Raw genomic sequence first — 15,542 nt, 5'->3', positions numbered from 1 at the left:
GGTTCCAGCCTGGGCAAGAAAGTCTGAAGCTGTTATCTCCAATTAATCACCAAAAAGCCAGAAGTGGAGATATAGCCTCAGTGGTAGAACATCAAACTAGTCAAAAAGCTAAGAGACAGTGCCCAGGCCCTCAGTTCAAGCTCCAATGGATATAGAAAGACAAGAAAGAAGAAAGAGGGGCAGAGACAGACAGGGGTGGGGGAATTTAGGGAGGAAGGGAGAAGGGGAAAGTAAGAAGGGGAAATGGAAAAGGAAGAAGAGGAAGGGAGTGAGGAGGGGAGGAAGAGGAAGAGGGAAAGGAAATGAAAGAAGTAGTTTCTAATCTTGCTCTCTCTCCTAAGAAGACAGCAGAGCTTCTTGAGGAGGCAGTGTGGAGACCACAGCACATCCTGGAGGCTCCTTCCTCTGTAGGAATTCCACCAGTGTTTTCACTTTTTCTGTACTTAGACATGTGCAGAAGAGTTGCTCTAACACTCCTGTTTCCTGTCTTGCAGCATAAAAGTCAATGCGTTGTCATTTCCTAATACATCATTGGCTTTTGTGCCAGAGGTGGGACTCAAAGTGCTCACCAACCACGGCACAGCCAACATCAGCAACCACTGGGAAGTCAAGTCTCCTCTTTTGTGAGTATTTCATTGTCTGGCTGCCACCATTCTGAGACAAAATGGAACAAATACTAGGCCATGCACAAATTCACCATTTTTGTTGTCAATGTTAGACCTCTCTCTCTGTTATTAATCATCTTTCTCAAGAGCATTATTTCCAGATGGTATGTTAATTAAGGATGTTCCCGTTTGGGAGTGGGTGGGTGAAATTCATCTTTCTCTTAAAAGTACAGCAACTGCTGGTGATGGGGGCTCATGCCTGTCATCCTGGCTTCTCAGGAGACAGAGATCTAAGAACCTCAGTGTGAAGTCAGACAGGTCAGGAGAGTCTGTGAGCCTCTTAAGTCCAACTAGCCAACTAGGCAGAGCTAAGGTTCAAGTGGTAGAGCACTTGAGTTCCAGCACAAAATAAGTAAGTACAAAAGCAGAACAGATGATACAATGTCATTTCCCAAGGCTGAGACATCTCTGCGAGAGACAGACAAGCTCTTGATGTTGTAGGCCTACCAACACATGGTTGCGTGATTTCAAACCAGATGTTCTAGGCACTTCCCTATCTACATGGGTAACTCATGGAAAATGGAGCCTCCTGCAGCATCCAGAGGCTGAAGAATGGTAGTCAGCTTGAGCCCAGCTCTTCCCCCAAACCAAGGCCTTGCCACACCCATATAGAAGGAGTCAAGATCAAAGTATCCTTACATTCCACCTGCTTTGTGCAAGTTACCATACTGGGTATATTGGGTAGGTGGCCGGGTTGGTACCCCAGAATAACACATTCCTTAATTCACTTAGTCATTCTACAACCACTTATTGAGTGCCTGTTGGGTGCCATTCCCCACTCCCATCCAAAAAAAAAATCTCCAGTCCTGCAGACTGCAGAGAAATACCATGCCCCTCCCCCATAACAATGGAGATTCCTAGGTTCTTCCACGTCTCTCATGACTTGTCACTGTGTATGAACCTTTACTCTGTGCTAGGGACACGCAGTCCACTGCCTCGAGGGGTTCCCCAGCTCTGTCACACCCCAATCTGTGGCCCTCTGGAATGAGATGTTTGTATAGTGGAGTATACCCACCATGCTAAATAGATGCTCACCCACTACCACTCAAGGTGAAATAAGTACAGTATCCAAGAGCGTTCAGTCATTATTTCATTTATTCAGTAAATATTCCTTCAGCTCCTACTTCTCCCTGTCACAGATATCAGGAATCTAGAACCTACCCTCCAGGAGCTTAGAGTCTCTGGCTAGTGTGAGAAAGATGACCCATCTCCATGTCTGACACAAAGTTGGATAACCTGGTGCTTTCTTTCTGCACAGTCACGATAAAGGGGAGGCTGATCTGTATCTCTCTGGAGTCTATTTTACTGGCATCATTCTTCTAACTCGAAATGCCTATGGTCACCCAGTCCTGAAGCTCCAAGACTGCTATGCCCAAGTGAACCATGCCCACGTCTCATTTGTGGGAGGGCTCAGGTAAGTGCAAGGACTGTAGGTAGCAGTACAGGTAGGCCTGAGGATGGACGCTCAGGTTCTGCCTGGAGAAGGCTTATCCATGGTAGACTGTGGTCCTTAACTCTGCGTTTCTGCTCTTTCTAGTGTCCTATATAATTCCTTTGCTGAACCCATGGAGAAACCCATTTTAAGGAACTTAAATGAATTGGTGAGTCTTTAGACAATAGACAACATGATAAAAATGGCATCAGCTATAGAGCTATCATTCTTTTGTTTTCCAGTCTTAGGCTTTGAACTCAGGTCCTGAGCACTGTCCTTGGACTTTCTCAATGCTGGCACTCTACCACATGAGCCACAGCACCACTTCCAGCTTTTTCTATGTATGTGGTATGGAGGAATTGAACCCTGGTCTTCATGAATGCTAGGCAAGCACTCTATCACTATGCCAAACTCCCGGCCCTATCATTCTTTCATTATACTTTTTGGGGATACTGGGGGTTGAACTCAGGATGTCATGCTTGCAAAGCAGGTGTTCTACCACTTGAGCCATATTCCCAGCACATTTGCTTTAGTTACTTTTTGGATAGTGTTTATGTTCAGGCCAGCCTGGATCCTGAGCCTCCTCTACTTTTACTTCCACACAGTTGAGCTAACAGGTGTGTACCATACACACAGTTATTGGTTAAGATGGGGGTCTTACTAATTTTTCCCCAGGCGAGGCTTGAACTATAATCTTCTCAAACTCTGCCTCCCAACTAGCTAGGATTGTAGGTACAAACCACTGTGTTCGGTTCACCCTATAATCATTTTTTTTTCCAGTCCTGGGGCTTGAATTCAGAGTCTGAGCACTGTCCTTGGGCTTTCTCAAGGGTAGTGCTCTACCACTTGACCCATAGCACTAGCACCACTTCCAGCTTTTTCTGTGTATGTGGTACTGAGGAATCAAATTCAGGGCTTCATGCATGCTAGGCCAACACTCTGCCACTAGGCCAGGCTCCTAGCCCCATGCTGTAATCATTCTTTATAAACATTTATTGAGCATCTCCTGTATGCTAGGTACCATCCAAAGGACTTTTGTAAGAGAAATCTAAGCTGGCTCCTATTGTTTCAGCGCCATCTTGCTTCCCCCACAAAGGACTTTTGTATAGATGATTCTTCACAACTTTGTAAACGTTTCTCAAGTCCTACTGTGTGTCCATATTGTGGCAAGGTGCTCAGGATACAGGGATGAATTAAACTACCCCTCCTTCCTCAGGTTTCTCACTGTAGACTTGGCACAACAATCAACAAAAGTTTGTTTACTAGCTACCTATTGCATTGGGGTCTGTTGGGAACACAAGAGAGGAAATAGCTTGTCTATGTAGAAAAACTAAACTCAGATTTATAAAATAACTGGATGAGGACTTGAATGTAACCCATGGTTGTGTCATGATTAGGTTAAGCTGAAGGGGATAATAGTAATAATAATAATAATAATAATAATGCCTTGAAATGTCCTGGGAGATATATTTTAGAGAATGCAGGAGTTGAACTGGTACTGCAAAGATTCAGGAGGCTGAGATATGAAGATCACAATTCAAAGCCAGACTGGGGCAGGAAAGTAGATGAGACTCTTATGCCCAATTAGCCGCAAACTGGAAGTGTAGCTAAACATAGTAGAGCAATAGCCTTAAGCAAGGCCTCAGGATCTGAGTTGAATCCCCACAAACAACAACAAAAACAAACAACAACAACAAAAACACCAAACAAACAAAAAAATGAATGAAAACAGGCAAGATCTTTCCAAGTAGTACAATAAGAATACATAACAAGGCACTGGTGGCTCATGCCTGCAATCCTAGCTACCGAAGAGGCTGAGAGCTGAGAATCTCTGTTCAGAGCTAGTTTAGGCAGAAAAAGTCCAAAAGACTTGATACAGGAAACTGAGAGACATATCTCCAGTTAATCAGCAGAATGCTGGAAGTGGAACTGTGGCTCAACTGATAAAGTGCTGGTCTTGAACAGAAAGCTGAAGGACAGTCCCCAAGCCCCGAGTTCAAGCTCCAATAGCAATGTGCACGTGTGCACACATACACATACAGAGACAGAGACAGACAACAGACAGATGGAGAGGGGGAGAGGAGAGAGAGAGATTCAAAAGCAAGGGGAACCATTCAATTCCTAAATAAATCTCTGATGTTCTGTGCTTGCTAAGTAGCCCAGGGGAAAGTAGAGGCTATAGATGCTCCCGCTCTGGGCAGAGCACGGGTGGTAGAGTCAGGAAAGACAGAGTTGCTTGGGTAGCACCTGTGCTAACATGCCAAGTGCTTGCTCTTTTATAGGGCTGCATGGTCCCAGCGCTATGGAGCTTAACCAATGTTCAATAACACACTGTCCATACATACCCAGGGCCTGAGGACTGTGGTCATCAAGTCATGTAAGGGAAAGTCCTCATGACCAAAGAGATAATATCTCCTAGCCAGAAGACTTGTTTGTAATGTGATAACATACTTGTTTTCTTTCTTTTTGTGGCCAGCTCTGCCCCATGATTACCAATGAGGTGGAGGCTTTCAATGTCAACCTCAGTGCCCTGGATGGTGAGTCTTACTGTAGGGTGGTTCTGTTCCCACCTTCAAAGCTGCTGCTTCATAAGTTTGGTCTTCCAGACTTTCACCCCACATAGTCCTGGGGCTAGTATAGAAGGATATGTCTTTGTGCATAGGACAGGTGCTTCTTGGCCGCTGACCTCACACCACACCAAATCAAAATCACTGGACTGGTGACAGGATAAAAGGAAACAGTAAATACAAATGGACGGAAGATAGGGAATGATGGAAGAGGGAGGGAAAAAGAAAGATACAGGGAGGAAAGAACTTGTCCAAGTTCCTCACATCCTAGTGTGTCTTGGGCAAGAGTCCTTACCTGGGAAAGGATTCCTTCCTTGCTCCTCTCACAAGAGTGGTGATGGGGATCTACTGAATGCATTTGAAAAGCTACAATGACGTAGAATAATGTGCCCCTACCTTAGCAGGCCTTCATGTTTTCTTGCTTCTCATCTCTATCTATGGAATAGACCATATATAATCTGCAAGAAGAGAATATGTAAGCTGGGTGGATGTGGCTGAGTAGCAGTAATCCTAGCTACTCAGGAGCCTGAGATCTAAGGACCATAGTTCAAAGCCAGCCTGGGCAGGAAAGTCCTTGACATTCCTATCTCTAGTGAACTTCCAAATAAAAGCCAGAAGTGGAGCTGTGGCTCAAATAGTAGAGCACTAACCTAGAGTAGGAAAGCTCAAGACTGTGTGAGTTCAAGCCCCATAACTAGTGTACACATATTCAAATATATACATAAATATATGCATTCTGGGGGACCAGGAGTTTAGCCTAATGGTAGAGTGGTTGCCTAGCATGCGAAGACTCAGGTTTGATTCCTAGGTACCACATTCATAGAAAAAGCCAGAAGTGGTGCTGTGGCTCAAGTGGTAGAGTGCTAGCCTTGAGAAAGCCCAAGGACAGTGCTCAGGCCCTGAGTTCAAGCCCTAAGACTGGCAAAATAGTACACATTCTGTGTGTAAACTCTCCTAGACATATGCCTAAAAAAATGTACAAAACCAAAATTGCACTGATATTTCTTAGGTTACATTGTCAGAGGATGTTGGTTTTTGTAACCTAATTCTTTTGCTTAGTTTTGTTTGTTCTGCCAGTCCTGCGGCTTGAACTCAGGGCCTGGGCACTGTCCCTGAGCTACTTTTACTCAAGGCTAGCACCCCATCGCTTGAACCACAACCCCACTTCTGGCTTTGTCTGGGTATGTGGCACTTGAGGAATCGAACCCAGGGCTTCATGCATGCTAGGCAAGTACTCTACCACTAAGCCACAGCTCCCAGTCCTTAACCTTCTTCTTTTGACTGGTCTCCTTTTCCTCAGTTTCCAAAAGTAACCATGTCCCACTAATGCAAAGAGGGAATTGATATTTTAAGCAGAAGATTAAAAATATTTTCCAGATAAACCATTAATATGTTATATATTGTTATTGTGATGTGTTATATATTGTATTGGTATGATATATATATATATACATATATGCTTTTAATGTATGTGAATATTCTTTTTCTTTGTTGGTAATTTAGTTTTTATCAAGATTGACAACTATACCCTGCTGGATTGCTCCCTAGTCAGTCCCCCAGAAGTTACCGAGCATTACTTGGACCTCAATTTGAAGGTAACTTTATCATTCTCAGAAGCCTCATCTGATTGTCAACAGCTAATATCTAGAGAACAAAGGATAGACAGGCATACTCTTCCATCCACATAATTTTCTTTCAAGCAACTCCTGCATGCCTACACCCTTTAAAAAGGCTCAAAGAGACAGGCACTGGCGGCCCACACCTATAATCCTACCTACCTAGAAGGCTGAGATCTGAAGATAGCAGTTCAAAACCAGCCTGGACAGGAAAGCCCATAAGACTCTTATCTCCAGTTAACCACCAGAAAAACAGAAGGGGCATTGTGGCTCAACCTCGTAGAGTGCTAGCCTTGCCCCAAAATAACTCAGAGTCAGCACCCATGGCTTTGAGTTCAAGCCTCCCGATTGGCAAAAATAAATTTAAAAAAATTTTGAACTCATCAGAAGCTGGGCGTGGTGACACACACCTATAATCCTAGCTACGCAGGAGGCTGAGATTTGAGGATCGTGGTTCAAACACAGACTGGGCACTAAAGACCGAGTGACTCTTTCCACCAATTAACCACTAGAAAATGGGAAGTGGGGCTGTGGCTCCAGGGGTAGAGCAGTAGTCTTGAACTGAAGAGCTCAGGCCCACAGTTCAAGCCCCGTGACCCACAAAACAAACAACAATAACAAAAAAACTCACCAGAGCTATGAAAGGTCACTAGCTAAGGAGTCAATAGGCTTTGACATCCTCTTATCCCTACTGAGTTTGTGGGATTTTTCTTATTCTAACTTGAGAGGCCTACCTTGTTTCCCACATTCCCATTTTCTTCCAGTAACTGGCCTTTCTCTCTTCCCAGGGTGTGTTCTACCCACTGGAAAATCTGGCCGACCCTACTTTCTCACCTGTTCCTTTTGTGCTCCCGGATCAAATGGATTCCATGCTCTACATCGGAATCTCTGAGTATTTTTTTCGATCAGCATCTTTTGCTCATTTTGTAGCTGGAGCTTTTGGTGTCACACTTTCTACCAAGGAGGTGAGCAGAGTCTCCAAATGGTGACAAGTGATACCATCCAGTAACCTTTCAATAATTCATTCATTCGTTGGGAGATGATATCATGACTTTGATTCCTGGGCTGTTTTAGGCTAGCACTCCTAATGCAGGACAATGAACGGATATGTCGTTACTTGGGGAAGCCATTGGATTTCTAGTTCTGTTAATTTCAGGATTTGTTTGCTTTTTTCATAGCATGTGCCCACTCTCTCATATTATTAGTCATTAATAACAAGACCTCCCTCTAGCATGTATCACCTGACCTTTAGCCATTTCAACTTATTCACCCTCTTTGTGCCATCGTTTCCTCTATTGGAAAATGCAAATGTGGACCTGTCAATATTCCCCAAGTTCTTATAAGCATTATAAATTCTGCCAGGCACCAGTGGCATATACCTGTAATCCTAGCTATTCAGGAGGCTGCGATCTGAGGATGAAGGTCCAAAGCCAGCCTCCACAGGAAAATCCACTATGTGGGAGTCTTATCTCCAATTAGTCACCATGAGCCAGAAATGGAACTGTGGTTCAAAAGCTTAGGGACAGGCCAGGAGTTTGTGCATGCTAGGTAAGCACTTTACCACTAGGCCAAAGACTGGGGTTCAAGTCCTCAGTACCACATTCATAGAGCTCTACCACTTGAGCCTCAGCACCACTTCTGGCTTTTTTCTGAGAAAGTCCAAGGACAGTGCTCAAGCCCTGAGCTCAATCCCAGGACTGGAGGGAAAAAAAATAAAAGCTCAGGGACAGCCAGGCACTGGTAGCTCATGCCTGTAATCCTAGCAGCTCAGGAGGCTGAGATCTAAGTTCAAAACCAGCCAGGGCATGAAAGTCCTTGAGACTCTTATCTCCAATTAACCACCAGAAAACTGAAGTGGAATGGTAGCTCAAGTGGTAGAGCACTAGCCTTCAGCTGAAAAGCTCAGGGACAGCACCCAGGCCCAGAATTCAAGCAGAGTTCAAGCCCTAAGACCAATGAAAAAAAGCTCAGGGACAGTGATCAGGCACAGAAGGTCCAGAGTTCAAGCCCCAAGACCAGCAAAAACTAAAAAATTAAGTAGGCTTGTGGCTTACCTGTAATGCTGTCTATTCAAGAGACTATGATCTGGAGAATAGGAATTCAAAACCAGCCCAGGAAATCAAGTCCACAATTCCCTATTTCCAAAAAAAAAAAATTAGCAAAACCTTCCAGGCTGGAGACATGGCTCATGTAATAGAGTACCAGCCAAATAAGACTAAAATACACATTAAAGCATCAGACCAGCACAAAATCAGTACTATAGAACTGTTGCTTATCATCACCATTCTTTGTGTTATGCAAACACCTCAGGATTTCTTCTAATGGGAATTACAACTGGTTTATCATCTACAGCAATCAGTAACAGTGAAGATATTCAATGATGATTCTCTCTGCCCTTTTGAGAAAAAGACAACTCCCTCCAATCAGCCAACCAAAAACTATTATTCATCAGTATCCCTTTGAAATCTGCTTGAATATGCCTTTTAATGATACCAGCTGCTACAAATCTTACATGCAAGATCAAAAGGATGTCTGTACCATCCAGCTTACAAGGCCAAGTGTTAAAATACTTCTAGCTTTACTGGATCTAAAATATGCTAGAGCATGATAAACAGGACTCTAGGCATTCACACATAGTGAGACTAAAGGAAGATACTCTTAGGGGAGGAACATACTGAAAATACTATTTATCAGAATAATTTCCAGGAAGTGGGAACATAGGGTTTTGTCTGTGTATGTGTGTGTGTGTGTGTGTGTGTGTGTGTGTGTGTGTAGTGGGTTTGGGGAGGGGGTTGTTTTGTTTTGTTTTCTTTTAGTTGTTTTGTTTGTTCTCTTTTTCCATCTTTTGGGGGGACCAGTATGGGGAAATGGAAACAGATAGTACTGTGCCTGCATTTGTTCATCTTACTTCTATGTGGAAAATGAATATACAGGGAAAGGAGGGGGGAAATTGGGGGAAAGTGAAGAAATGGGAGTCATTGTTGGAAAAGCAATGTGCTCAGCCAGATGCCTGTGGCTCACGCAACTCAGGAAGCTAAGATTCGAGAATTGCAGTTCAAAGCCAGCCCAGGCAGAAAAATCTGTGAGACTCTTATCTCCAATTAACCACCAGACGGGGTGCTATGGCTCAAACTGATAGAGCACTAATCTTGAGCAAAAGAGCTCAAGGACAGCACCCAGGCCTCAAACTGACAAAAAAGAAAAGAAAGATAAAAAAAGAAAAAGAAATGTATTTATTACCTGACTTATGAAATGGTAATCCCTCTTTACAAACACCTTAATCATAATAAAATTATAACTTAAAAATACTTCTAGCTTTAGAGGTGAAGACTGTCTCCCCCCCCCCAACCCCAAGTAAAATAGTTAAGCATTCTAGGTGTCAGTGATCTCTAGTAATGAGAACAAAAATACCATAAGACATGTTAGTGTAAGTTATTTTGTTTCCCTTGGCCTCACATTCCCTGAGAATAGGTCTCTTGAACACTTTTTTTTTTGGGGGGGGGTGTCAGTCATGCTTCCTGGGTGTTGTCACTTCAGCTCAAGGCTACCGCCCTACCCCTTGAGCCACAATACCACTTTCCATTTTCCAGGGGTTAATTTGAGAAAAAAGTCTCTCACTCTTTTGTGTCCGGGGCTGGCTTTTGAACCTTGATCCTCAGATCTCAGGCTCCTGAGTAACTAGGATTACAGGCGTGAGCCACCGTGCCCGGCTTCTTGAACATTTTATGGTGCCACAGCATGAAGGTTTCATCAAGTTGTAAGGGGATACCACATTTCCCTGAAAAGATACCTCGGTGCAGACTTGACAGTGACGTTTACATTCCAGATTTCCCATCATTTCGTTCAAAACTCCCGAGGGTTTGGCAACCTCCTCTCCCGGGTGAGTGCTCTGTGTCTGCCTCCTGGATCTGTGGTTATTTGCAATGGTGCTACTTCCAGGACACTGGGAGGGAGGGGGGATTCCTTTGATCTGAGCTTAAGTCTGTCTTTCCAGCCTTAGCAGGTGGGGGTTTCCTCTGTCATTTTGTCTCAGTCACAAATACACACATAGGTTCTACCCGGGTTTGGATCTGGGCGTGGTCGCTGTCGCTGCGACCCTGCTCTCCACGGCACCAGGACGGCCTGGCCCGACCGCCCCTCATCCACTCACCACTCTCCCTAATCACCTCTTTTCTCTGACCCGGGCAGATTGCAGAGATCTACATCTTGTCCCAGCCCTTCATGCTGGAGTTCATGGCCACCGAGCCGCCCGCCATCTACCTAGAGCCGGACAACTTCAACCTGGACATCCCCGCCTCCATCCTCATGCTCACCCAGACCGAGAACTCCACCGTGGAACCCATTGTCTCCATGGACTTTGTGAGTCTGGGGGGCCTGTAGAGGCGGAGTCCGAGTCTGCTGGGCAGATGGAGCCCCTGTGTTCTGGAGTGGAGGGACACCTCGATTAAGAGGGAGGGGGGGCAGCGTGTGAGGGAGCCACGCCCATTTCTCCCTCCTGGAAGCTTTGCCAATGGCTGAAATCCTGAGCTTTGCAAAAGACACCCCTGGGGTCAAGAGGGAGGAGGGGGGAGGGGGAGAGAGGAAGGGGAGGGGGAAGAGGGTAAATCTCAGGTCTTCTTGTAGGACTGGGTCTGGGCTGGGGTATAGAAAAGGTGATTGGACAGATGACATTGTTGCCATCACGCCTCTCACGCCATCGAAGAGCCATGCAATGAGCCATGCAATATCTCTACTTCCCACAAGTCACAAGCATCGCTGAGTTCCTTTTTTTTTTTTAATTTCCCTGCAAATAAAAGCAATAGAGGTAGATCTCAAGTGTACTTGACCGTCCCAACGCCATCTGGTATTAAGAGAGCTGAGACGGAGAAGTGAGGCAAAACAGCACGCATGCGCACATGCGCGGCATGCGCTTGCACCCGCGCATGCGTACACCGGCAGGAGAGATGAGAAAGGGCAAACAGTCTCAAGGGACTCCTGACAGTAAGGCCTCACAGTTAATTTGCCCGTTTTCCAAGAGCAGACGTCTCGCCATCTTCCTTCGGATACAAGGGGGCATTGGGCTCATGGCCTAAATTGTATCTGTGGCCCAAATGGATAGTCGTTCTTTGTCACTCACCTCAGTAATGGAAGATTTTCTTCATTATATTGTCCCCAGGTTGCTAGTACCAGTGTGGGCTTGGCTATCTTGGGACAAAAACTGATCTGCTCCTTGTCTCTGAACAGGTAAGGTCAATTGCTTTAACCTTGATAACAGTGAGTTAACAGATTCCCAAAACATTAGGAAAACAAGGTAAGTTAACTGTTAGGTTACTATGAGGTTCAACCAGTTTTGCCTGTAATGGACCAGATTATTTCAAAGTTTGGATTAGCTAAAAACTCTAAGATATTGCCGTAGTTTGAAAAAATAGTTGTGAAATTGCATTGTTGGGTTTTGTTTTTGGATTTTTAGTTGATTTTTATTTTATTGTTGTTTTTGTTTTGGCAACACTGGAATTGGGCCAGACAGGAGGGAGGGAGAGGACATAAATGGTTCCATCATGGGAGCTCTGGACTGTGAACACAGGTGAGACTTTAGGCTGTGGAAGGAAGAGAAAGGGAAGCAGTAAAGTGGCAGGAGGTGGGAAGTAGGCATGAGGCTGCTAACTCAACAGCAAATAATGGTAAAAACAAGGAAATGGTAAAAATGATAATAATAATAATAATAAAAACAAGGCATGTGGCAGGTGTCTGTGTTATTGGCAGGATCTGAAGGAAGAATGTCACACAATGGATGCCAGCTAGCAGGTGAGAAAGATGACAGGAGCAGGGAGACCAGGCACGCGTCTTGCTGGGATGATCTGTTCTGCTAGCTAGAATCAATAGAGCAATCAATGGGTGTTAGGATTATTTACAGAAGCGTGATTTGAAGGAGCTGGCTCTGGTCTACTAAGTTCATATCATCTTCAGAAATGGTTAGGGTCATCCTCTAGCTTCCTACAGTCCTCATGAATGTAAATTCTGAAATTAAGGCACGTGCTCTGCTGTCCATTTCCCTGGGGTCTTCTTGAGATCCAGGACACTAGAGTCTGCCAGTACCCGGTGCCTTAGGGGGTCTGAATAGGACTGGCCATATCTTTGGGGGAGGAACCATTACAAAATAAGAATACAGGCCCCTGCTTCTAAACCTGATGCAAAATTTCCAGATGGAGAGGACAAGGCAGTTGACCAAGTGTTGGGCCCTCCTGGATAAGCCTGCTCCATTTACATTGAGTGTGAGGCTGGCTTCTTCGGGAGTGGTTGTGGCTGGCTCCAGTAGTGAAAAGACTAGAGGTAAGGTAGATGGGCTGGGAAGACACCCAAAAAGCAAGACTCCAAAGTGGCTGAGGCTATGCTGAAAGGCAGTCTGGGCCTTGGGCAGTAGGAGTGGCAGCCCTACTTCCCACACACTACCCCAGCCTGCTTCTCCACTCTCGGCCTCCCAGTGCTGCCTTTCAGGATGAGCTGGTTTGGTCTTGGTTGATGTCAGAGGAGGATGTGGGTGGGGATCTGAAGGACAACCCTGAGCAGAACCAGGCAGCACAGAGTCCTTAAACTCCCATCATACCACGGGTCTTTCTAACCAACCCCTACTGGCTGCATGGATGGGGAGGTGCAGAACTCAGAGATAAATACAGAGGAAGGAGAAACAGGTGTTTAGACAGGCAGTGAGACCCCAGGCTTCAGAGTCTCTGTAGCACTGTTCAGATCCCAGCTCTCCCCTCTGATGGCTGTACGCTCTCAAGCAAGTTGCCTGACCTCTCTGATCTCATTTTCCTCCTCTACAAAGCACTACTATAGCTGGGCTTCTGTGATCCATGCCTGTAACTCCAGCTACTCAGGAAGCTGAGACATTTCGAAGCTAGCCCAGGCAAGAAAGTTATGAGATGCTTATCTCCAATAAACTTACCCCAAATTCCAAAAGTATTCTGGCTATTAGAATGATGTTAAGGACATTTCAGTAAAGTCAGGACTGGACACCTTGCAAATATCTATCTGCTTCCTTCTGCTGAGATACCAGCAAAGCCAAGACAGAGGAAACTACACAGAGATAGCCACACTCACTCTATCACTAAGCTTACACACACCAAAATGAGAGAGGCTGTTAAATGTCTGAAAAGTAGGACTACTTAAACTTTCTTCTTCCCCAGGCACTCTGGTTCCGCAGAAAGAATGGATTCTTAGTAGCAGGGCTTTAAGCAAGGGTTGAGTTAGCCCTGATAGAAGAGGAAGGCAGAGGACCAGTCAAGCGCCACCTGGTGGTCAGAGTCCAGCTTATCAGATTTTCAGACCCAAGAGCAAAGACTTTCTGACTCTTCCTTCACTCAGTGACAAGAGTCCCATAGGAAGTCAGCCTGTAATTGTGCCAAACCAGTAAGAACCGAGTAATAAAAGACCAAGAGGAAAAAGTCTGCTCATGGGAAAGCCCAGGCAAGTTCACTCATAGCAGCGGGTCATGAGGTGTCCAGGCATGGCTTGGGCTTGAAATAAGAGAAGAGAGGTGAAACTCACAAGTATTCTGCCATTCTCCAGGCTGGATTTTGGAGCTAGGTTTGCCTACTCTAAAAGGCAGTGTGTGAGGCTGGGAGCGTAACCTAGTGGTAGAATGCTTGCCTAGCATGCATGAAGCCCTGGGATGGATTCCTCCTGCATACCATATAAACAGAAAACGCCAGAAGTAGTACTGTGGTTCAAGTGACAAAGCTCTAGCCTTGAGCAAAAAGTGTCCAAGGACAATGCCCAGGCCCTGAGTTCGAGCCCCAGAACTGGCAAAAAAGAAAAAGAAAAAAAAGAGATAGTGTGGCCAGAAGAAGGGACTCCTCACATTTCCTCAGAACTTTCTGTGATGACCTACAGATCTAGTCCTCACTTCTTTTTTTTTTTTTTTTTTGCCAGTCCTGGGCTTGAGCTCAGGGCCTGAGCACTGTCCTTGAACTTTCTCAAGGCTAGAGCTCTACCACTTGAGCCTCAGCACCACTTCTGGCTTTTTTCTATGTATGTGGTACCGAGGAATCGAACCCGGGTCTTCATGCATGCTAGGCAAGCACTTTAACCACTAGGCCAAACTCCCGGCCCTAGTCCTCACTTCTCATGGGGATCAGTTTGAATCTCAGTGCAGTGATATCATCTTTGATCCTCACCAGACTTAACTGGTTTTATTATTAATTGGTTTTATTATTAGTTATTAGTGTGAAGTTATCCCAAAAGCCCAATTCATGCTAATATGATTCTGGCAGATAATAAGAAAATATACATCTTCTGTTAAAACCTACTCTAAATGTACCCATCAAGGGCTGGAGGCATGACCCAAATGGTAGAAAACTTTTGTAACAAGCACAAGGTCTTGAGTTCAGTTCCTGGTGCCACTAAAAAAGTGACATGGCTAACACAGCCCTCAGAGAGTTGTCCCCTTGACTGAACATAGATTTTACAGACAAGTAGACCAGGGTTATAATAAGGGATTTAGGAAGCTGTAAAGTTGAATTCAGAGGCAGAATCCTGAAAACATTGTTCTAGACATTCCAGTTTGCCAACAAGAAGTCTCATAGATAGAAGCATGTGAAAAAGCCACCTGGAGACAAAACCAAGCCTTGTGCCAGCCCTACTCTTGTGTGTGTGTGTGTGTGTGTGTGCAAAGGCGCTCGCACGCATGTATGTGTATGTGTGCATGTCACATGGGGTTTGAACTCAGGGCCTGGTTGCAATCTTTGACCATTTTTGCTCAAGACTAGATGTCTACTACTTTGAGCCACAGTGCCACTTCCAGCCTTTTGGTAGTTAATTGGAAATAAGAGTTTCACAGACTTTCCTGCCTAGGCTGGCTTCAAACCAAGATCCTCAAAGCTTAGCCTTCTGAGTAGCTAAGATTAGAAATGTGAATCACCATCACCTGGTCTGTTATGATTCTTAAACAGAAAAGTCTACTAATGAAGACACTATATTCAATGACTTTTGAGTTTGTATGTTTTTTAATAGTGACTTTTTAAACAAAGAGAATCTTCATTTGCATTTTGAACTGTTGTTAAATCTACTCCTCTTTAACCTTTTCCTATTTCCTTTTAGATTCCGCCTCTCTTTGCCAGAGTCCAATCGCAGTGATATTAAGGTACTAGTCAGAGGTTCTGGGGTTCTCTGGCATGGCAAGAATGAGAACTGGCCCTCATGGCAGGATGTGCTCATCGATTCTATGTCTGAGCCCTTGATTTCTCCATGACTCTAGGTTGTTTTTTGTTTTTGTTTTTGTTTG

At 44.9% G+C, this 15,542-nt stretch overlaps 1 protein-coding gene across 1 annotated transcript in view; it reads left to right on the top strand.

The window, feature by feature from the left end:
• The window catches only part of Bpifc (BPI fold containing family C), a 34,933-nt gene that overhangs the window by 14,643 nt on the left and 4,748 nt on the right, over positions 1-15,542 (top strand). Inside the window, exons 4-13 of the mRNA XM_090357847.1 lie at positions 495-623; positions 1,924-2,079; positions 2,203-2,266; positions 4,574-4,634; positions 6,168-6,259; positions 7,069-7,245; positions 10,107-10,160; positions 10,469-10,639; positions 11,436-11,503; positions 15,359-15,401. Coding sequence (XP_090213973.1) covers positions 495-623; positions 1,924-2,079; positions 2,203-2,266; positions 4,574-4,634; positions 6,168-6,259; positions 7,069-7,245; positions 10,107-10,160; positions 10,469-10,639; positions 11,436-11,503; positions 15,359-15,401 — 1,015 coding nt within the window. The remainder of the gene's footprint in view (positions 1-494; positions 624-1,923; positions 2,080-2,202; positions 2,267-4,573; positions 4,635-6,167; positions 6,260-7,068; positions 7,246-10,106; positions 10,161-10,468; positions 10,640-11,435; positions 11,504-15,358; positions 15,402-15,542) is intronic.

This window comes from Megascapheus bottae, chromosome 2, assembly GCF_031878675.1.
Source record: "Megascapheus bottae isolate mThoBot1 chromosome 2, mThoBot2.hap1, whole genome shotgun sequence".
Lineage (NCBI taxonomy): Eukaryota > Metazoa > Chordata > Mammalia > Rodentia > Geomyidae > Megascapheus > Megascapheus bottae.
Note: the sequence above shows the minus strand (reverse complement) of the source record. Positions and strands in the feature narration are given on the sequence as shown.